A 23551-nucleotide genomic window follows, 5' to 3' on the forward strand; every position below is an offset into this window, starting at 1 on the left:
TCTCCTGATAATGTGTGGATACTGTGCATGTTTGTCTTTATAGGAATAGTTCACCCAAAAATGAAAAGTCTCTCATTGTTTACTCACCCTCATGGTACTCCAGGTGTGTATGACTTTCTTTCTTCTTCAGAACACAAATGAAGATCTTTAGAAGAATTTCTCAGCTCTGTAGGTCCATACAATGCAAGAGAAAGGTGACCAAAATTTTGAAGCTCCAAAAAGTACGTAAAGGTCGCAAAAAGGTAATCGCTAGTTACGAATGTAACTGTGGTTCTATGAATTCCGGATGACTGCCAGTGGGGTTACTTGAGCACTAGTGGATTATTGCAGCACCAGCCAGATAGATCGAGAGAATATACCAACAAAGTCACATGGTGATGTAGGCGGAGCTCTGAGGATGGTAAGCCACAATATGACTTTCTCGCACATTCCGAGTTACCAAGAACTCTGGCGTCATTCGGAATTCACAGAACCACAGTTACATTCGTAACTAGCATTCTGTTTCATTTCTCCTGACTGCCAGAGGCATGCTTAAGCACTAGAAGCATTAGTCCTCTTAAGGTCACTATTCTGCAAAGGCTCGAACACGATTGAGCAAATGAAGTCATGCACAAGGGACAAATCCCACACTGGAAAATGGGGAATTGCGGGATGACGTTAAACGTTTTGCACCCTTTATAAAAATGCCAACAAGTGTATGGGAACCAAGGGAAGAACCACTAACAGGAACATAATAAGCAGAAAGGGCCGCAACATATACTGTACACTGGCGGCCAAAAGTTTGGAATAATGTACAGATTTTGCTGTTTCGGAAGGAAATTGGTATTTTAATTCACCAAAGTGGCATTCAACTGATCACAAAGTATAGTCAGGACATTAATAATGTAAAAAAACAGCACCATCACTATTTGAAAAAAGTCAAATCTAGACAGGCCCCATTTCCAGCAGACATCACTCCAACACCTTATCCTTGAGTAATCATGCTAAATTGCTAATTTGGTACTAGAAAATCACTTGCCATTAAATCAAACAGTTGAAAGCTATTTGGTTCGTTAAATGAAGCTTAACATTGTCTTTGTGTTTGTTTTTGAGTTGCCACAGTATGCAGTAGACTGGCATGTCTTGAGGTCAATATTAGGTCAAAAATGGCAAAAAAGAAACAGCTTTCTCTAGAAACTCGTCAGTCAATCATTGTTTTGAGGAATTTCAAAGACAAAGGACAACTGGCTCTAACAAGGACAGAAAGAGATGTAGAAGGCAAGATGTACAACTAAACAAGAGGATAAGTACATCAGAGTCTCTAGTTTGAGAAATAGACACCTTGCATCAAATCAAATCACTTTTTTTGCACACAACCATATACACAAGTGCAATAGTGTGTGAAATTCTTGGGTGCAGTTCCAAGCAACATAGCAGTCGTGACAGTGATGAGACATGTACAAATCTACAATAAACATCAAATTTACACAACACAATTTAAAATCTAATATACACATAATTACACACAACACAATATACAAATAATAACATACAGTGTACATTATAGGATACACACAATATAGAATACACATTATACAATAAAAAAAATAGTATATATAGTATATATAAAATGTACAGTAGGTTGTATTTTACTGTATTGACATTCAGGCTGTCGGTTGATAGTCAGTTGCCAGTGTGTTAAGAGAATATAATTTATGCATGTCCTCAGCTGAAAGCTTCATTGAATTCTACCTGCTCAACACCAGTTTCGTGTACAACAGTAAAGAGGAGACTCCTAAAGAGGAGAGAAATTTTTTTTTTCATATTGTAATAGTAATTTTTCACATTATTAATGTCCTGACTATACATTGTGATCTGTTGAATGCCACTTCGGTGAATAAAAGAACCAATTTCTTTCCATAAGAGCAAAATCAGTACATTATTCCAAACTTTTGGCCACCAGTGTACCTTCAAGGTGGAGGCTGCCTTGCCTGCATCCAAAAGATGTTGCAAGAAACTCAAAAACCGTGGAACCTCACAGTGTATTGGATCAACCCCACGGTCTCTGTGCCATGAAGAGAAGAGATTCCAACACGAGGCATAGAGCTGACGCGTAGAGGCAGCTGTAGTACTAGCAATAGTGTGAACAACAGCAGGTTCACAATCAGTTAGAAGAGGGCTGGACCCAGAGGCCAAACCCAAAGCTGCAGGCGGGCTGGGTGCGTGTGCCAAACACCGCTGTCCAGCAGTGAGAGGAGATCCCTCCTGAGGGGAAGCTGTCACGGACTGCCCACCAAGAGTTACAAGAGTAAGGGGAACCAAGGCCTGGCCGGCCATCGAGATGCTACTAGGATCACTCTGTGGTTGAACAAGGAGATCCTGTGTACTGTCTCCCACAACAGTGGAAAATGAGTGAATGCATAAAGTAGGCAGTTTGGCCAGTTGTGAGATAGTGTGTCCTGTCCCAATGGGCTGGATGTCTCTGTCCTTGAAAACCACAAGCAAAAGTGAGTGGTCGCCTCCAAAGCAAAAATATCATTTCTGCTTTCCCAAACCAGTGCCAGATGCTCTGCACTACATCCGGCTGAGGCCTCAATTCCCCTGGATGAAGAAGATTTCAGGAGAGAGCATCGCTACCTGATTGCTTGATCCCGAAGGTGAACTGCCCTCAATGAAGCAAACCGGGGAAGCGACCAGGTGAGAATCTTGTGAGTGAGAAGGACCTGAGGGACCTTGTGTCACCCTGATGGTTGAGATGGAACACTGTCAAGGTGTTGGCGGACTGAACAAGCATGTGGCTGCCTGCCAGGACCTGTAGGAAATATTGTAGAGCTAGGTAAACCACACATAGCTCTAGCAGGTTGATGTGATTCGTGGACTGATCCGGAGTCCAATGGCCGCACACTCCCCTTTGATTTCATGTTGTCCCCATCCCTTGAGGGAAGCATTGGCCGTGAGTACTTCCTGCCGAGAGGGAATGATACCTAGGGGCACACCGGTCATCAGAAACTCCCACTGGTTCCATTGTGTCAATGTTGGATGCAGCGGTTTGAAACAACATTCATCGACAGCGATGTCTGGTGGAGCTCAAATGCAAACTGTTGTTCCATCGATGGAGAGGTTTGAGGTGGAGCAGGCCCAGTGGAATTGCAGAAACGGCAGCTGTCAGCATCCCAATAAGCTGAAGCAGCACTCCATATGGTAGTCTTGTTCCCAGCCGGAAACTAGCAAGGAGCTGCATGATATTGCTTGCCCGAGCATGTGACAGAGTGGCCGACATTGCACAAGAGTCCAAAGTCATTCCAATTAATGTAATTGATTGTGTCGGAATCAAGCAACTCTTGGTCTCATTCACAGTTAGACCCAACTTCTGCACATGCTCCAAAAGCAATCTGGTGTTGTGGACAGCCTGACATCTTGTGGGGGCACAAAGCAGCCAATCGTCCAGATAAGGCAGGATTTGCATTCCCCTGTACCACAGGGGAGACAGAAATGCACTCATGCATCTTGTGAAAACACAAGGAGCCAGAGACAGACCGAATGACAGGACCTTGACAGGGCTGACGCAGCCCTGCAGATAATTTTCGGTGAGGAAGTTGGTAGCTCCGAGCGTCCCCATTGACCCTAGGCCTCTGTGGGGCTTGGGGTTGAGGTGTATGGTGTTGGCGGAAGCACTGTTCTGGTGTTGAAAAACGGTGCAGAGCCTGAGGTGTTGGCACCCTAAAGGCAGGAGCACGCTGCACCTGTGACAGCTACCAAGTGACCTCTGAAAACTTCACTCGCTTTTCCAGTAACTCTGGGTCATTTACCCTGGAACAATTGCCAGGTCCCTCAAGGTTCTCTTACATTCTTCAGGCAGCCTTGCCTGGGCAAGCCACACCTGATGGCGAGCTACCAGAAGTGTAGCTTACAGCATACCCAACTCACGAGTCTCATTACCCATGGTCAATAGAGCAGTTTGCAGAAAGTGCTGAACAGAGGGATCAGTGTTCACTGACTCCAACGTGCTGGTGGTAGCAAGGAGTAATTGATAGATAGTGTTCTCTGCTCGGATTATGTAGGCAACTGTCTTGTATGCCTTTTTCAAAAGTGAATCCATACATCTACATTGTGCACTAGGACAGCAAACATTACCTCATAGTATCTCGTCAGGAGACACTACCAAAGCCACAACAGCTTGTTCTATCTCTGTCACATGTCCCACACTATTAGAATCAGCTTCAGCCATATGCTAGAGTATGAGCAGTCCTTGAATGCCGTTTAGAGGCACTCAAACCAATAAGTGCATTAGAAAATTCAGCAAAGAAATCTTTACATGGCAGCATAACAAAAGAATTTGACGTAGAAGACTGCCTGAAGAAGTCATTGGACTGGGCAGCCTGGATAGGTCTCTTATCGAGGCCCAGCCAGGCCACTGCCATCTGGAGTACATCCAGATTGTCATCAGAAGAAGATGGAGCATTCACTGATAAATAAACAGAACCTCCACTAGAACAAACTGCCACTGTTAAATCACCAACAGGAACATTCTGAGGCAAAGGGTTCACAGTAACATTATCCAACTCCACACTGTCATGGAAAAATTAGTTGGAAGCACATGTAGACAAAGCATAAAAGTCCAAAATAATTGAGATTGGGGGAATCATGAAATGCTTCCCCAGTTCCTTGATTTTAACCCTGCTCATTCTCCAGTATAATTTCTACCGTCGGTGCTTGAGGAACAGGTTGAAGCAATTGAAGGAGACGCTTCATTTCTGCCATTTCAGAAGAAAGATCAGCAACTGTTTTAGATAAAAAATTATCAGTCAAACGGTCGCTTTTAGCTGCAGACTTCTTTTTGGGGGGGTCGATGGCTGCTGCAGTAGCGCGACGTTTCTGAGCACGTGGTGGAGTTAGCTCACGCTGCACAAGTGTAACGGATGAGTTAGGATCCAACTCGGCAAGGCGAGCTATCACTAAGACATAGGCAGCAAACTGCAGTGCAAACACGGGTGTGTGAGAGCATCTTTTAAATGCTGAACTCCCAAGCATGATGGGCAGATATCATGTCCATTATCAGGAAGGAGGACATTCAGACACATCCTACAGCTCAGCGGAAAGCCGGTAGCAAGAGTGCTGTGAGCCATAATCGGACTAATATGCCATCAACCCCTTCGGATAAAACTGTAAGGTAGGAATAAGAGGATAATATCCACCGATCAACAATCACTCGCCACCGGATTAAAGTGATACTGATCTACCGTAATTGCTTCTAGAATTCAACAATCAGCCGAAAAATAATTCAGTTAGCGGGGAACCGTAATTTTTCATAGCGGTCAACACCATCCACCAGATAGTACCGTGAGGCTCAGAGTGTTACTGACACAAGAAACAATCCCACACAAATGACACAAAACGTACCAAATCGATGAAAAACTTCACAACTGTAGAAAAATACAGTCCCACAAACGTAGAAAAGCACTGTCACAGCATGATAGGACAAAGCTTCGCTGCTCTAGTAAGCTGCACTTGACAGTGCGATGATAAAAATTAATGGCCTATCTGTACTGGCGAGAAAGCGAAAGGGACTGAATGCTGAGCTACTGTGACTTATCATCCTCAGAGCTCCGCCATTATTGGTACATTCTCTCGACCTATCTGGCTGGCGCTGTGATAATCCACTAGTGCTTAAGCACCGCCTCTGGCAGTCAGGAGGAATGAAACAGAACCATAAGACTTCAGTGGTTTAAAAAGCACATAAAGGCAGTATAAAAGTAATCCATGTGACTCCAGTGGTTTAATGCATGTCTTTTGAATTGATCCAGTTGATTTTGGGTGTGAACAGACCAAAATGTGACTCCTTTGTCACTGTACATATTGCCATTGCAATCTCTAGGCACAATCATAATTTCAAGATCGATTACACTTTCTAATTCTTGATGCATGTGAAGATCACTAGATAGCTCCAGGAAGTGTAATTGAGCCAAAAAAACATGATCACCAAGGAGACTGCTGATGTCAAGATTTATAGTGAAAAAGGAGTTACATTTTGGTTTTCGCACCCTAAACCAAATGAATCGCTTCAAGAGACATGAATTATACCACTGGAGTCACATGGATTACTTTTATACTGACTTTATGTGCTTTTTGGAGCTTCAAAGTTTTGTCACCATTCACTTGCATTGTGAGGACCTACAGAGCTGAGATACTCTTCTAAAAATCTTCCTTTGTGTTTTGCAGAGGAAAGTAAAGCCCTGTTCTTAATGGCGCACTTCATGTGGACTTATGCATTTCCTTGAAGTCCACAGAAGATCAATTTGTGTGTGCACTTGTGCGACGCCCACGCCAAATGTAACAGTGGACTACTACCAAATAGTCTTTGCAAAATTACATCACCAAAGTGTGTACTTAGTGTTGGGCTGCAAGGGCTTGCGGAATTATTTGGGAATGTTTTCTCTATGCTTATTTGAATGGAAGAATCTCCTGTAAGTGTTACAGTGTAATACTGCCCTCTGCAGTACACAAGGCTGGACCTATTGTGTCAGTATGATCAAGTATTTTGTGATTTACATAATATTTTGGCATTACGAAATTTGTTCGTTCCAGACGAGCTCCTCCTGTAGATCCAGAGATTCTTAGGACTATGAAAACTGTGGGATTTATTGGATATGCCCCCAATCCTAGAACCCGTCCAAGAAACCAGGTAAACCTGTTTTCTTCTCAAATAAAAACAGGACTGTAACATCTAGTTCATATTTTTAGATATGTGGAGGTGAAAAAGGCCACAGTATTACAGGCACTAATTTATTTATTGATAATTATATTTAGCACAGCAAGAATATAATATAATTTATTTATTGCATAAACAATTGTTTAGTAGTGGCTTAATCATCAAATCAGTTCTGTATTCAAACGTTCTGTTGGGGAAAACTGTGCTGTTTATCTCATTTTATGAGAAACAAACATGGTTACTAACTAACTGCTGAGTTATTTAAATGAGATTGTCCATGCGCTGTGAAAAGGAAGTCATATTTTAAAGTCATGCAACTAAGCAAGTGTTTCTGGTTAGTATGTTATCTTGACAGCCTGTCAGTCATTCCGGAATAGTAATGAAATATGAATGCTGTCGAAATGGGTTAACTTCTTGTCTGTTTGATCTCAGGTTCCTTATAAGATAAAAGATGTAGAGCTCGAATATGACAGCTATAATCAAGTCTCAGAGTCTCCCAATGGTCGAGATGAGGAGCCCCATCTTTACATGGTTCCAAAGAAGTACAGAAAGGTAGTTATGAGTAATTGTTCCATATTATTCAATGATCTTCTGTGCTGTTCTATTTAAATAAGCATGTGCTGTTTTTGCTATGTTGTCTGTTACACATTTTTTGGACTGCCCCATGATGCTATATTATATGACAATACTGCACTTGTCTTGAATAGAAAACCATTAATTGCTCATTTGTGTCATCACACAATTAAATAATTACTGTACGTCAAAATTTCAAATCTTGACCCAAGTATTGTGATAATATCTTGTTGTGGGATTCATAGTGATTCCCACTGTTGTTATATACATGTGAAACTTTAGGATTAGACAGTTCTGATTATGTGCTAAATGTTTGTGTTAGGTGACCATTAAATATTCCAAACTGGGACTGGAAGACTTTGACTTCAAGCACTATAACAGGACTCTCTTTGCTGGTCTGGAGCCTCACATACCTAACGCCTACTGTAACTGCATGATCCAGGTGAAACTATATGCACACATTTTGTACTGTTAAATTATTATACTTGTGCTAATTTCCTGGAGTCTCCTTTAAAATCCCCCCGTTGACTTAAAAACAGAGAAATATAGTATAATAATATATCAATTGATTTGATAAATATAGACAATATTAAATCTCCATTGGAATTTGATTGGATCATGAAAAGAGGATGTGTCCACTGTGAGTATATATATATATATATATATATATATATATACTGTGGTTATATATCCACAGTATATATATAAACCAGTAATATATAAATACACACACAAGTTTGGAATAATGTACAGATTTTGCTGTTTCAGAAGGAATTTGGTACTTTAATTCACCAAAGTGGCATTCATCTGATCACAAAATATAATCAGGACATTATCATTATCAGGACTGATGTAAAAAACAGCACAATCACTATTTGAAAAAAGTAATTTTTGATAAAATCTGGACAGGCCCCATTTCCAGCAGCCATCACTCCTAAATCATGCTAAATTGCTAATTTGGTACTAGAAAATCACTTGCCATTATATCAAACACAGTTGAAAGCTATTTGGTTCATTAAATGAAGCTTAACATTGTCTTTGTGTCTTTTTTAAGTTGCCACAGTATGCAATAGACTGCCATGTCTTAAGGTCAATATTATTGCAAAAAAGAAACAGCTTTCTCTAAAAACTCAGTTAATCATTGTTTTGAAGAATGAAGGCTATGCAATGCTTGAAATTGCCAAAAAACTGAAGATTTCATACAATGGTGTACACTACAGTTTTGAAAGACAAAGAAAAACTGACTCTAACAAGGACAGAAAGAGATTTGGAAGGCCCAGATGTACAACTAAACAAGATGATAAATAGATCAGAGTCTCTAGTTTGAGAAATAGACACCTCACATGTCCTCAGCTGACAGCTTCATTGAATTCTACCCTCTCAACACCAGTTTCATGTACAACAGTAAAGAGAAGACTCAGGGGTGCAGGCCGTATGGGAAGAATTGCAAAGAAAAAGCCACTTTTGAAACAGAAAAACAAAAAGAAAAGGTTAGAGTGGGCAAAGAAACTCAAACATTGGACAACAGATAATTGGAAAAGAGTGTTATGGAGCTTTGAGCTTTTGTGGGATCAGCTAGACTGTAAGGTGCGTGAGAAGTGCCCGACAAGACAGCCACATCTATTGCAAGTGCTACAGGAAGCATGGGGTGAAATGTCACCTGAGTGTCTGGACAAACTGACAGCTAGAATGCCAAGGATCTGCAAAGCTGTCATTGCTGCACGTGGAGGATTTTTTGATGAGAACCATTTGAAGTAGTTTAAGAAGTTCTTTTTCACATTTTTAATGTCCTGACTATATATTGTGATCAGTTGAATGCCACTTTGGTGAATAAAAGTACCAGTTTCTTTCCATAAGAGCAAAATCTGTACAATATTCCAAACTTTTGGCCGCCAGTGTATAAATATATACAGCTGAAGTCAGAAGTTTACATACACCTTAGCCAAATACCTTTAAACTCAGTTTTTCACAGTTCCTGACATTTAATCGTAGAAAACATTCCCTGTCTTAGGTTAGTTAGGATCACTACTTTATTTTAAAAAAGTGAAATGTCAGAATAATAGTAGAGAGAATGATTTATGTCAGCTTTTATTCCTTTCATCACATTCCCAGTGGGTCAGAAGTTTACATACACTTTGTTAGTATTTGCTAGCATTGCCTTTAAATTGTTTAACTTGGGTCAGACGTTTTGTGTAGCCTTCCACAAGTTTCTCACAATAAGTTGCTGGAATTTTGGCCCATTCCTCCAGACAGAACTGGTGTAACTGAGTCAGGTTTGTAGGCCTCCTTGCTCGCACATGCTTTTTCAGTTCTGCCCACAAATTTTCTATCAGACTGAGGTCAGGGCTTTGTGATGGCCACTCCAATACCTTGACTTTGTTGTCCTTAAGCCATTTTGCCACAACTTTAGAGGTATTCTTGGGGTCATTGTCCATTTGGAAGACCCATTTGCGACTGAGCTTTAACTTCCTGGCTGATGTCTTGAGATGTTGCTTCAATATATCCACATACATTTCCTTCCTTATGATGCCATCTATTTTGTGAAGTGTACCAGTCCCTCCTGCAGCAAAGCACCCCACAACATGATGCTGCCATCCCCATGCTTCACAGTTGGGATGGGGTTCTTCGGCTTGCAAGCCTTACCCCTTTTCCTCCAAACATAACGATGGTCATTATGGCCAAACAGTTCAATTTTTGTTACATCAGACCAGAAGACATTTCTCCAAAAAGTAAGATCTTTGTCCCCATGTGCACTTGTCTGGCTTTTTTATGGCTATTTTGGAGCAGTGGCTTCTTCCTTGCTGAGCAGCCTTTCAGGTGTGGGTATTACTGTGGATATAGATACTTGTCTGCCTGTTTCCTCCAGAATGTGTTTTCTTCCTGAGCGGTATGATGGCTGCGTGGTCCCATGGTGTTTATACTTGCATACTATTGTTTGTACAGATGAACGTGGTACCTTCAGGCATTTGGAAATTGCTCCCAAGGATGAACCAGACTTATAAAGGTCCACAATTTTTTTCTTAGGTCTTCGCTGATTTCTTTTGATTTTCCTGTGATGTTAAGTAAAGAGACACTGAGTTTGATAGTAGGCCTTACAATTCATCCACAGGTACACCTCCAATTCAGTACACCTCCTATCAGAAGCTAATTGGTTAATTGTCTAAAGGCTTGACATCATTTTCTGGAATTTTCCAGGCTGCTTAAAGGCACAGTTAATTGTGATTATAGTAAATTAAAAGTAAACAATCTGTCTGTAAACAGTTGTTGGAAGAATTACGTGTGTCATGCACAAAGTAGATGTTCTAAACGATTTGCCAAAACTACAATTTGCTAATACAAAATCTGCGGAGTGGTTAAAAAATAAGTTTTAATGACTTCAGCATAAGTGTATGTAAACTTCTGACTTCAACTGTATATGTATACACTACCGGTCAAATGTTTTGAAACACTTGACTGAAATGCTTCTCATGATCTTAAAAATCTTTTGATCTGAAGGCGTATGCATAAATGTTTGAAATTAGTTTTGTAGACAAAAATATAATTGTGCCACCATATTAATTTATTTAATTATAAAACTAAAATTTAATTAAAAAAAAAATAAAGAAAAGTTTTTGAAATTGATGACATGGACCAAATAATAAAGAAAAGCAGCCACTAAGTGCCCAACATAGATGGGAACTCCTTCAATACTGTTTAAAAAGCATCCCAGGGTGATACTTCAAGAAACTGGTTGAGAAAATGTCAAGAGTACATGTCTGCAAAATCTAGGCAAAGAGTGACTACTTTGAAGATGCTAAAATATAACAGTTTTTATTTATTTTGGATTTTGTTTAGTCACAACATAATTCCCATAGTTCCATTTATGTTATTCCATAGTTTTGATGACTTTATTATTATTCTAAAATGTGAAATATATAATAAAGAATGAGTAAGTGTTTCAAAACTTTTGACTGGTAATGTATACTAATCATGTAACTGACATTTGCTTAATCGGTCTGGAAAAATTCCACTACATCACCATGTCGGTTTCTCTATAAATTCCTAAGTTAGGTATTTTTTTTGTTCTCTGTAAGGAATTTTGGAAATTCACAGTATTAGATTTGGATGTTTAAGCTCTCTGGAATTGTATTAATAGTTAACTGTGTGTGCCGTGGCAGGTGTTGTATTTCCTGGAGCCAATCAGGTGCATGGTACAGAATCACTTGTGTCAGAAGGAGTTCTGTCTGGCCTGTGAGCTAGGCTTTCTCTTTCACATGCTGGATCTGAGTAGAGGAGACCCCTGCCAGGTACACGTGACATCACTACAACTGCATCTTCTCATCCAAATAGATTTCAGAGCTGCATAGCTATACAAACTTACATAATTTGTTTTTCAGGCCAGTAATTTTCTCCGGGCTTTCCGGACAATCCCAGAGGCATCGGCGCTGGGTTTGATCCTAGCTGACTCGGATGAGCAGACAGGGAAAGCCCGTCTGGGCCGTCTCATCCAGAGCTGGAACCGTTTCATACTTGCACAGCTACATCAGGAGACACTGGAGCAGGAGGGACCACAGGCGTACAGAGGAGCGAGCAGCAGGTGTGGACGCTACAGTGGAGCTGCGCCAGGCATTTTTTCATTGTGTATCATGATGTTGACTCAATTGTGAAGTGTGTAATTTTTGTGCCATGAGTGGCACCAGACACAGTCTACCATGTTTCAATTAAACAAATGGTCCCGTCCAGGCCCAGATGGAATCTGCTGACTTTTTTCACATTTTCTGTTGGATTAATTTTTTGAAGGAAAAGCTGTGGAATTCTGCGGAAGGGATTTTAATATAGTAAAATGTGTTAAATGTAGCAGAGAGTACTACACTCTTGTTGGTAGCTGAAAGAATAATTTTATGAGCCAGAATAGTTAATAAACAAACAGACAGATGTTTCAATTGCAATTCTGCGGAAATCTCTGCAGAAAGTTAAGTTCTGTGTGCGCAGATTCCGTCTGGGCCTTGTCCCCCCCCAACTTAAATTGTAAAGCAGGACTTTGACATGTTGGATCATTTCACTCAAACAATTTGCTCAATGTTTTGCAAGTGCCACCAAGTTTACATTCTTCAGAAAGTCAATCTACAAATTCTTTACTTATGTCTCTGCATATTAAACTGGGATAGGTTTATCATTGAAAATGACATGCTTCACCTTTGATGCATTTCGATAGGAAATTTGTGGATCAGAGCTGAAAAATGAGCTGAATTTACAGTCGCAGAGAATCATCTCTTTAATTTTTAGGTGTGTTGTTAATATTCCAGCTGCCACCTCTAATTCTGCTGTGTATACCTGCATGTGCCATTATGTATTCTTCTTTATTTACGTGTGTATGTTTTCAATCCATGGCAGTGCTCTGGGTTCTTCAGGGGAGTCTGTGATTGGACGGTTGTTTGGCTGTGAAGTGGAGAACAGCAGTTTATGTCGTTGTGGGAAGGAAACAGTTCGCTCCTCTTTGACTCTGCTGTTCACTATGCACTACCCTGAGCAGAGATCTCTTGGTCAGAACTGCCAAATCACAAATTATTTACACATTATTCCATCAATCTACACCCAGTAGGCATGTTTTCAAAAGTTAAATGGAGAATGGAATTGATTTGCTGGGCTGGTTTAATTTGGACAGATAAGACGATAGAGGAGCATGAATTTGCAGAGATCCTGAAGAAGAGTATTTGTCTGGAACAGATCACGCAGGCCTGGTGTGACAACTGTGAGAAATACCAGCCAACAGTGAGTCTCTCTGTCTCTTTCCTTTGTTTTCTCTTCTTTCTCTCTCGATGTCCTTCTGGTCTGGACCGCTTTCCCTAGTCGTGCATTGCTCTAGTCTTGCTCTAGACTAGACTTCTGGCTTTTTCTATCAGCATAAAGTCCTTTGCACTTTTGCTTTTTATTCTGGCCAAGAATCGCACATGTAGACAGGAAGGGGCTGTTTGGCTGCCATGCAGTATGACCAACCACAGTTTTTATTGTATGTGATGTATAAGGGCAGGGAACTTTGAAATTGAAATATTACAATAATAGACCGGTGAGCAATAAAGCCAAATAATGGCACAGCATTCTCTCTGAAAGATTGTACAGACAATACCTAAGAATTTAGAGGAAAGTGTGTAAATTTTGTGATCAGAATTTCAATTATTTCACAGACTTTACTGTGGCTCTCTCTTTGTAGGTGCAGACCCGAAACATTCGCTGTCTGCCTGATGTTCTGGTGATAAACTGTGAGGTGAACAGTGCTAAGGAAGCAGAGTTCTGGAAAGCACAGACTGAGGTCAGACCCTTATATAGTACCTTTTAATTGCCAGGATATATAGTCATGCATTCATTCCTTTCAGTCCTAAATCTGCCCTTAAAGGTCATATACTGTTTTATGCATGTTTTTCAGGTAATTAAATTAGACATACTGTCATTATATGAAGATGCCATCATGTTATGTTTATGTGTCATATTATGTGACGAGTTATTTAAGTGGTGTAATAGCAATGTAACAACCGGTTCATTGAGCCGATCTCTGTGTAATTGGTGTATTGCCCCCTTAGGCACATTGAGTTGTCTTTGTTTTCTGTTCTCTGAGATAAATACTCTTACTGTTCGCAGTATGCATTCAACAGAGCTCTGAAGAAAGAGGCAGCGGAACCTCCCAAACCAAAAGAGCCTCTTCCTTCAGAATGGTGCTTAGAGTAAGTCCGCTGATTGGAGAAATGTTCATCTGTCAGCCAGATTATGTTATCAAAAGCACACAAATACAAAGTCAGCACCATGTCAAAGCTGTGGCCTAGTGGTTAATACATGTTGAGCTGGTGCTCATGTGGGTAACATGAGTTCATTTTTTTCAAATCCCAATATTTTGTCATTTCTTGTTCTCTCTCTCTCTACACTATCACTGCTTATAAAATAGATGAAATGGCAAAAAAAAAAAAAACACAAGAAAAAGAAAATCAGCAGCATTAGAAACATTCTAAATGTAGTATTTTAAAATATGTTGTATTTATAGGTCCATTCATTCATGTAAGATTTAATGATAGATATCTTATATTAGAGATCCCTGCCTGTATATAGCTACAAATGTTTGCTTTGTATAGGGATGAACTGTGTAGTGTGGAGGGCTTGACGTTTGACATGCAAGCAGAGGACATGAGACATGTGTGGATCCCTCTCAGTCTGAAGATGTGCATTAGTAAGACTCAAGGCCTGGAGGTCAGCAGCCTGTCTGAGGGAAAGGAGGTGAGAAAATACACTCAATAATCATACTGGGAATTATCAAGAAGAATAGGCAGTAGAATTGCACGGGGGATGTGACATATGAGGTTATTTAAATTGAGGAACAATTGTGATTTTTTTTTTTTTTTTTTTTTTTTTTCCTCTTAGCTGACTGAAAGTGAAGAGGCAGAGGGGGCGTCTGTCTACGACCTGGTCGTCACGGTGTCGCATATCCAGGATGCTCGGACCGGAGGAAACCTGGTGGCTCATATCAAAGTGGGCGAGACCTACCACCAGAGGAAAGAGGCGAGAAATGGGCCCATAATTTAGTTTTCCAATGATCTCTGGAACATCTTTAAATTACTTGAACGAGACAATCAAACATTTATCTTATTTTATAATATAGCCTTTTACCCATGTTAAACTACTTGCATTTCTAGAGAATTTGTAATATTGTGTTGTTTTTAAAAGTGGCCTAGTTTTGCGTTCTATACACACACACACACAATGCTCTCTAAAAGAAATGTTAGTAGGCTGTGTGAGAAACACTTAATCTAATGTACCTACTAGACATTGGACTCCGTTAGACATGGGGAACAAACTGTCTTTTCTGTGTTTTGCTTTCAGGGAGTAACACACCAGCAGTGGTATCTATTCAATGATTTTCTGATTGAGCCTATTGACAAGGTAATAATACAACACCAAATAACCACTTATCAATAAACACCTTAAAATAAAATGCATTTGATAAGTTATTTCTACTCAATCCTGTCAAATAAGACACTGATTCTTTTCATGGATATATTTTTATTAGGCAGAATCAGCTCAGTTTGATGTGAACTGGAAGGTTCCAGCTGTACTTTACTACACCAAGAGAAACTACAACGCCAAGTATGACCTCCGCAGTACGTAACACTTTAAATGCATCCTGGCTCTCACTAAACATTTGTCACTGATTGCAAAAACATCATGGGTTATGCTTAAATTTTAGTATGATTATGAAAATGTTTCAACATGAGGGTATTCTTTCGTCCTTTTCCACATAGTTAAAAATCCCATTGAGGCCAGCGTTCTGCTGACGGAGGCCTCATTGGCACGGAAACAGAGGAAGAGTCATGCCACCTTCATACCCCTCATGGTGAGCGAGATGCCTCAGACTGGAGACCTTGTGGGACTGGACGCTGAGTTTGTTACGCTCAACCAGGTCAGTGTGTAATAAAGTCAATGATAGATGTCGAAAACCTTTGGTTTATTTGTGAAAGCAGACTGCCCAACAAAGCCAAAAATGTCTTCAAAATGTTTTGATCATCCAGCTAAATGTGGATTATAAAAAAGTCTAATTTTTTATTTCAGTCTTAACTCGGTTTTAACTAAATGCATAGTTTGCCTGAACAACGCAGTGTTGTGATGATGTGCATGTCTTTATAATTACCACACTGGTTTCACAGACTGATTAAATTAAAGTAAAACAGACACTAATAAACTAATTGACTCTTCGCTAAGCCCTGCCTTAAAGCGTTTCTGTGTCTCGCCTTAAATCCTATCTTAGCGACTGTTACGTCCGCCATTTCTCTAACAAGCGTTTGCTTTTTTTTTCAACAAAATTCTAAGGGAGTAATGTGTTTGAGTAATTTTAAGCTGAATTTTATAGAAATAAAACATTTTAAAAACTTTGTTACTGGGTCACTTTAATAGTTACACGAAGTACCTAGAGAGGATAAAATGTGTCATGACTGTGTCATTCCTAATTACAAAATGAACATGTATAACATCAGGAAGGACACCAACATTTGCTCCAAGGAAAATTAAAGCTAATAACTTAATGTTAATTCATTTATTGATTAAGGAATTAGTAGAGGTGATAGTATAAAAGAGTTTTCAGCATCATAGTGAATGTTTAATGAGATGTTATGAGCCGTTCTGTTCACTTACACTAATGCTATCAGGTGTGTAATCACCATCAAATAGCGCTGTTTTCTTTTCAAGTGACTAATAATAATTTGCCTCAATTCTAAATCACAAAATTCAGAAATCTATGTAGTTCAACCATTTCTTTTACAAAAAAAAAACATCAGATAAATCCGCTTTAAAATGTCACTCCTCATTCCAGTCTATGTAAGAATATTTTCAATTCTGTTTATGAGAATATGTTGCCAAAAACTGCGCTACTCTTGCAGTCTCCCATTTGTTCCTATGAGAAGCTCTGTCAGAGCGAGCAACGGTAACTTAGAGGGGGCGGAGATTAGCGAAGGGTCAATTACTAGTGCTCTTTAACTTTATACACACCGAGCACTTTATTAGGAACACTGTGGTCCTAATAAAGTCCACGACGTGGTCTTCTGCTGTTGTAGCCAATCCGCCTCAAGGTTCGACGTGTTGTGCTATTCTGCTCACTACAATTGTACAGAGTGGTTATGTGAGTTACTGTAGCCTTCCTGTCAGCTTGAACCAGTCTGGCCATTCTCTGTTGACCTCTCTCATCAACAAAGCGTTTCCATCCGCAGAACTCTTGCTCACTGGATGTTTTTGGCACCATTTGGAGTAAATTCTAGAGACTGTTGTGCATGAAAATCCCAGGAGATCAGCAGTTACAGAAATACTCAAACCAGTCCATCTGGCACCAACAATCATGCCACAGTTGAAATCACTGAGATCACATTTTTTCCCCAAAAGTGAACATTAACTGAAGCTCCTGACCCATATCTGCATGATTTTATGCATTGCACTGCTGCCACACGATTGACTGATTAGATAATCGCATGAATAAGTAGGTGTACAGGTGTACCTAATAAAGTGCTCGGTGAAGTGTATATAAGAAAAATACATGTTTTGTGCTTATTCAGTATGAATGAGTTGTATAATTTGTCATATATTTTGGATGAACAGGAAGAGGCAGAACTGCGCAGTGATGGGACCAAGTCCACCATTAAACCCAGTCAGATGTCTGTGGCTCGTATCACCTGTGTGAGAGGCCAGGGATCTAATGAAGGAGTGCCATTCATTGATGACTACATCTCTACGCAAGAACAGGTCTGTTGCACAGATGTTCAGTGAGGGGAAGATATTTTACACTTCTGCAGGGGGAATTATCAGGAGGCTATGATTGAGATGGTCATAATAGGGAAGCTTGGCTCTACAGCCTGAACATGTGAAATGATAAGGGCTTTAAATGACCCCAGGAAAAACCTCTTTGTGGCTTATCATAACTTTTCTGTTATCTGTTACTGCCACTTGTACTGGGTGACATTTCTGAGTCATTTAATTAAAAGTTGAGGAACAGCTCTGACTGTTCCAGTGATTTCCATAGTATTGCGTTTGGTTTCGGTGTTTTCGTCAGAAACATGAAATCATGTTAGAAATTTTAACCTCTTTGCTTATACAGGTGGTGGACTACCTGACCCAATACTCTGGTATCAAACCTGGGGACCTGGATGCTAAGATCTCTTCCAAACACTTGACAACACTGAAATCAACATATCTCAAACTTCGCTTTCTTATCGACACTGGCGTTCGCTTTGTTGGTCACGGTTTACAGAAGGATTTCAGAGTAATAAATTTGATGGTGAGTTGAACTGGAGTGATATCATTTTTGATTGCTGTCTATGGAAAAGTATAAAGGGAAACCTATGAAACCCCTAAATTTATTCTGCCTAGGGGTGTAACGGTATGAGATTGTGACGATATGTTAATAGTCACAGAAGATACCACAGTATTACGGTGTTAAGATGCATTGCTAATATTATTAGCAGTTTAATATTTAGTTCTAGCTAAATTTCAACTAAAAAGACATGTTCCCTACTGCAATTTAATTGTATGCCATAACTTTCAAAAATCATTTTTTAATTACTATTATTTTAAGATTTATGAAATTGATTTGAGCAAAAACAAACAAACAAAAAACTAATAATTTCTAAAGATTACTGCTCAGGTAGACAGATTAGATATGCATTTGATTCAGTAATTAGTTGCTTTTGTAATTTAGTTTGATTCTAAACAATATCTACTGAATAATTAAATGATTATTAATTTGCAGTTTATTTATTGGTGTTTTTTCAGGTACTTTATATATTCTGCTACAGTATCACTGTCCATTTCCTGTATGCCTAAAGCACTTTGTAATCCTTATTTAGTAGGCCTACCTAATTAATAAAGCATATCATTGCACATAATTATAGGATTAAATACATATTAGGCCTGCTGTTGCGCTGCACTTAAGCAAATAAATGCATGTACAAACAGTCGGCCCATCGTAATGTAGCATATACTGTCACAGAAAGCACAAACGTAAGCCAACTTATAAACCTCATTACAAATTATGTAAAACAGTATTGTATCTGGTGTTTTTTTAAGAAAGGGTCTATAATTTATTATTTCATTAATTGTATTTTCACTAAGATTCCTGTCTGCAAAATGGTGCTTGAAGAGATGGTGCTTCAGGTTTAAAGTGTTTCCTACCTAAGCTGACACTTTTTTTTTAACAAACCTTACAAATTCTTGTATTTGGTTCCCCCAAGCAATCAGACTTTTGAACTCTTGATCGCTCACGATACATATATCAGCACCGTGCTTTATTAGCCTCAGACTGGACCCACATTTTATACTTCACTTAATAACACACTGGCAACTATCAGCGGACAGCTGAATGTCAACACAACACTTCATATTTATTTCCACTGATTACAATATTTTTTATTGTATACAGTCTTTTTATTTTGTGCATACTGTATATTGTATATTATTAGGTGTACATTGTATATTGTGTTGTGTAACAGATGTGTAAACTGTGTCATGTTTATTGTAATTGTCATACTGCTATGTTGCTTGGAACCGTATTATTGCACTTGTGTATATGGTTGAGTGACAATAAAGGGATTTGATTTGATTTTGATTTGAAATTGGGTAACTGAGAAACATTGATTATGCCTCATGGGTAAAGTAGCATACCAATGTATTCCCACACCGCTGACTTAAACCACTTTGGTAGGGTAAATGAAGGTTCAGGCTCCGACGTGTCTGTGTGCTGCGCTAATGTACGGAGAGACGGTTAAATGTGAAATGAGGAAGCTGCAATTTAGAGATTTATTCGATCACGTCAGGGTTAAATTATGCTGTGTATGAATGAATGAATGAATGAATGTTACATTCACTGTATAAAGTGCTTTTCTGACACTACACTCAAAGCGGTTTACATAGTGAACAGGGGACTCTCTTCAACACTCACGCCATCCTGGATGTGTATGATTTTCTTTCTTCTGCAGAACACAAATGATATTTTTTAGAATAAAATCTAAGCACTGTAGGCCCATACAATGCAAGTGAATGGTGACTCCAGTGGGTAAATCCATGATTTAGAAGTGATATAAGTGTGGATGAGAAACAGATCAATATTTAAGTCCTTTTTTTACCATAAATCTCCACCTTTGACCAGCTCCGACCAGTAGGTGGCAATATGTATCAAGAATGCTAATGGCCAAAAAACAAAAGAAGAGGAATGTGGAAATGAAAGCGAAAGTGGACATTTATAGGAAAAAAAGGACTTAAATATTGATCTGTTTCTCACCCACACATATATTGCTTCTGAAGACATGGATTTAACTACTGGAGTTGTATGGATCACTGATTTTGTGATTTTTGCAGATTCAAAGTTCTGGTCAACGTTAACTTACATTGTATGGACCTACAGAGCTGAGATATTCTTCCAAAAATCTTCATTTGTGTTCTGCAGAAGACAGAAAGTCACACATCTGGGATGGCATGAGGGGGAGTAAATTATGAGAGAATTTAAATTTTTGAGTGAACTAACCTTTTAATTGGACTGATTTCGATTTTAGAAAAGCTCAGAGAACAACCTGTCCAACTGATGCGATACCGCAAATGAGAAGATGTCAATGGTATGAAAACCATCTGTTTTAAAACAGAGGTATACCATGAAACCTTTACATCCCTAATTCTGACACATCTGTTATAGGTTCCAAAAGACCAGGTGATTGACACCGTCTACCTCTTCCACATGCCTAGGAAAAGAATGATCTCTCTGCGTTTCCTTGCTTGGTACTTTCTCGGTAGGTTTCTCATACAAACTTGTGTATTACCAACTTTCCCTTTCCTCCTGAGTCCTGCATCAGGTATGTCTCTGTCAATTTCTGTTTAGCATTTTTTTTATATGTCTTTTGAATATTTGTTTAGATCTTAACATTCAGAGTGAGACTCATGATAGTATTGAAGATGCGCGGACTGCCCTTCAGTTGTACCAGAAGTACTTGGAGCTGAGTCATAACGGAGGACAAGAGGAGTTCCGGAAGGTTCTCAAGGCTCTCTATGAGAAAGGACGCAAGTTAGATTGGAAAGTCCCAGATACTGACCCTGCAGATGGTCAAGGTAGCCCAAAAAGTATGAATCACTGTCATGCCAGTGAGAATATTTTCAAGTAAAAGTATAAAAATTTTAACAATAATCAGAGGTTGTAAACTATGGAAACTTTTTTACAAGTAAGAATTTGCAAAGCGTTACCAATGTATTGCAGATGCTGATATCTTGAGAGCAGGGTGGGTAATGGCTGAAATATAACAAAATTAGTAACAGGAACTGAGATGTACACGAAATTGCTGAAAGGAAATAAAGTCTTGTTTTAAACAATATTTACTTAAAATTCACTTGTTTTTTTGTTTTTTTTTAAAGCAGAAATTGTTTTTATTTATTGACAAAGCCCATTACTCTAAAGTAGCTGAAAAACACCAGTCACCTTTTGGCTAACATTTAATGTTCTCATTTCTCGTCAAGTCACCACAAGTAAATAAATGGTGTTATCCAGGCCGGTTGAGTTTTAAATAAATAATCTTTCTTTGTCTTATTACATTTCATTTTTGTGTACATGTTTTTAAGTTCATGTTTGATGGACTTTTTACACTATTTTGCCTCCACAGGTACAGCAGTGTTTCCCTCTGTGATGGGTTTGTGATCCTAGTTAAACTCCACGTGCTGGCCACTGTATATTCCTGCCAAACAGATGTCAGCACACCAGTCACAGCCTTTCAGTTTTCTTTCAAAATCTCTTAATTGATCAGCGTATTTCATGTCATTATGTTACAAATGTCAAAAAAGGATGGTTATAATGTGCAATAACATGTTCGTTTTGCCATGTATAAAACCTTTGGGAATCGAATGAAAGATCAAATATATTTATAAAATTCTATCATGTCCTGGTTTTCTCCACAGCATTGTGTAGCTTGTATGTGGTATACCAGGAAAGCATATGTAAATTACACCTACTTAAACAGGACTGGGAAACAATTTTTAAAAAACCTGAAACAAGTGACTTGTTCACATTTGACTCTGTAGCTTTGACGGTAGCTTTTTGCACTAAGGTATTTTGTGTCTGAAACTGCACTTATGTAAATGTAATTAAGCAGTCAATGGATTTATACAGTGTAATTTTCTATTTTGTTACTATAATATACACTTTAGTAATGTGGCAGTTGAATAAAGATTTCTGGATAAATCTGAGTTCACAATTTCCATTTTCTAAAAGTGTGAATCAGTGCAGAAATGTATGGCAATAAAATACTGTTTGATGTAACCGCATACAGTACAGCAGACACTTTTATCCAAAGCGACTTCCAAATGAGGAATACAGCAAAAGCGATTCATCCTAAGGAGGCATGAGTGCTGCAATACAAAGTTTCAAGTTTGTTGAGAGAAGTACAAGCAGAAAGGAAAGTGAGAGACCACAGTGAAAGAATGTATTAAGAATTTTGAGAAGAAAGAAAAAGTTAGTGCATTAGTAGAACTGGGTCAAGGGCTCACGGAAGAGATGTGTCTTTGGATTTTCCTTAAAAGAGAATCGGTTGCTCGGATGGAGTTGGGAAAGTCCGGGAAAGTGATTTTGTACCTGTGTATGAGATGTAAAAATGTGTTTAATATTTAAAATCTCTATGTTAGTTTTATGATCAGAAACACCAGAATATAAACAATCAAAGCATTTAAATGGTATAAGACATGTAAGACACTTAACATACTTAAAACATAGGAATTACAGTTGAAGTCAGACGTTTACAAACACCTTAGACAAATACATTTAAACTCAGTTTTTCACAATTCCTGACATTTAATTGTAGAAAACATTCCCTGTCTTAGGTCAGTTAGGATCACTACTTTATTTTAAGAATGTGAAATGTAAGAATAATAATAGAGAGAATGATTTATTTCAGATTTTATTTCTTTCATCACATTCCCAGTGGGTCAGAAGTTTACATACACTTTGTTAGTATTTGGTAGCATTGCCAAATTTAATTGTTTAACTTGGTTGAAACAATTCGAGACAGAACTGGTGTAACTTAGTCAGGTTTGTAAGCCTCCTTGCTCGCACGTGCTTTTTCAGTTCTGCCCACAAATTTTCTATCGAATTGAGGTCAGCGCTTTGTGATGGCCACTGCAATACCTTGACTATGTTGTCCTTAAGCCATTTTGCCACAACGTTGGGGGTATGCTTGGGGTCATTGTCCATTTGGAAGACCCATTTGTGACCGAGCTTTAACTTCCTGGCGAATGTCTTATGATGTTGCTTCAATATATCCACATAATTTTCCTTCCTCATGATGCCATCTATTTTGTGAAGTGCACCAGTCCCTCCTGCAGCAAAGCACCCCCACAACATGATGCTGCCACCCCCATGCTTCACAGTTGGGATGGTGTTCTTCGGTTTGCAAGCCTCACCCTTTTTCCTCCAAACATAACAATGGTCATTATGGCCAAACAGTTCTAGATTTGTTTCATCAGACCAGAGGACATTTCTCCAAAAAGTGAGATCTTTGTCCCCATGTGCACTTGCAAACTGTAGTCTGGCTTTTTTATGGCAGTTTTGGAGCAGTGGCTTCTTCCTTGCTGAGCAGCCTTTCAGGTTATGTCAATATAGGACTCGTTTTACTGTGGTTATAGATACTTGTCTACCTGTTTCCTCCAGCATCTTCACAAGTTCCTTTGCTGTTGTTCTGGGATTTATTTGCACTTTTCGCACCAAACTACATTCATATAGGAGGCAGAATGCGTCGTCTTCCTGAGCGGTATGATGGCTGC

The 23551-nt window shown here is 39.1% G+C and overlaps 1 protein-coding gene across 6 annotated transcripts in view; it reads left to right on the forward strand.

Moving 5' to 3' along the window:
• LOC127418659 (PAN2-PAN3 deadenylation complex catalytic subunit PAN2-like) overlaps positions 1 to 21982 on the forward strand; it is a 38450-nt gene extending 16468 nt beyond the window's left edge. For 2 of the 6 annotated variants that reach the window (XM_051659329.1, XM_051659334.1), the window contains 20 exons: positions 44 to 103; positions 6565 to 6661; positions 7121 to 7240; positions 7584 to 7703; positions 11419 to 11547; positions 11638 to 11837; positions 12635 to 12783; positions 12906 to 13012; positions 13452 to 13550; positions 13877 to 13959; positions 14362 to 14503; positions 14648 to 14785; positions 15107 to 15166; positions 15294 to 15384; positions 15526 to 15683; positions 17366 to 17509; positions 17862 to 18041; positions 20448 to 20541; positions 20666 to 20869; positions 21403 to 21982. In XM_051659329.1, coding sequence (XP_051515289.1) covers positions 44 to 103; positions 6565 to 6661; positions 7121 to 7240; positions 7584 to 7703; positions 11419 to 11547; positions 11638 to 11837; positions 12635 to 12783; positions 12906 to 13012; positions 13452 to 13550; positions 13877 to 13959; positions 14362 to 14503; positions 14648 to 14785; positions 15107 to 15166; positions 15294 to 15384; positions 15526 to 15683; positions 17366 to 17509; positions 17862 to 18041; positions 20448 to 20541; positions 20666 to 20869; positions 21403 to 21437 — 2410 coding nt within the window. In that variant the 3' untranslated portion in view covers positions 21438 to 21982. Of the gene's footprint in view, positions 1 to 43; positions 104 to 6564; positions 6662 to 7120; positions 7241 to 7583; positions 7704 to 11418; positions 11548 to 11637; positions 11838 to 12634; positions 12784 to 12905; positions 13013 to 13451; positions 13551 to 13876; positions 13960 to 14361; positions 14504 to 14647; positions 14786 to 15106; positions 15167 to 15293; positions 15385 to 15525; positions 15684 to 17365; positions 17510 to 17861; positions 18042 to 18535; positions 19783 to 20447; positions 20542 to 20665; positions 20870 to 21402 lie in introns of those variants that run through there. The other 4 variants (XM_051659330.1, XM_051659331.1, XM_051659332.1 and 1 more) reach the window with 4 other exon arrangements.
• Positions 21983 to 23551: the final 1569 nt, after the last annotated feature.

This window comes from Myxocyprinus asiaticus, chromosome 28 (assembly GCF_019703515.2).
Source record: "Myxocyprinus asiaticus isolate MX2 ecotype Aquarium Trade chromosome 28, UBuf_Myxa_2, whole genome shotgun sequence".
In the NCBI taxonomy this organism is placed as follows: Eukaryota; Metazoa; Chordata; class Actinopteri; order Cypriniformes; family Catostomidae; genus Myxocyprinus; species Myxocyprinus asiaticus.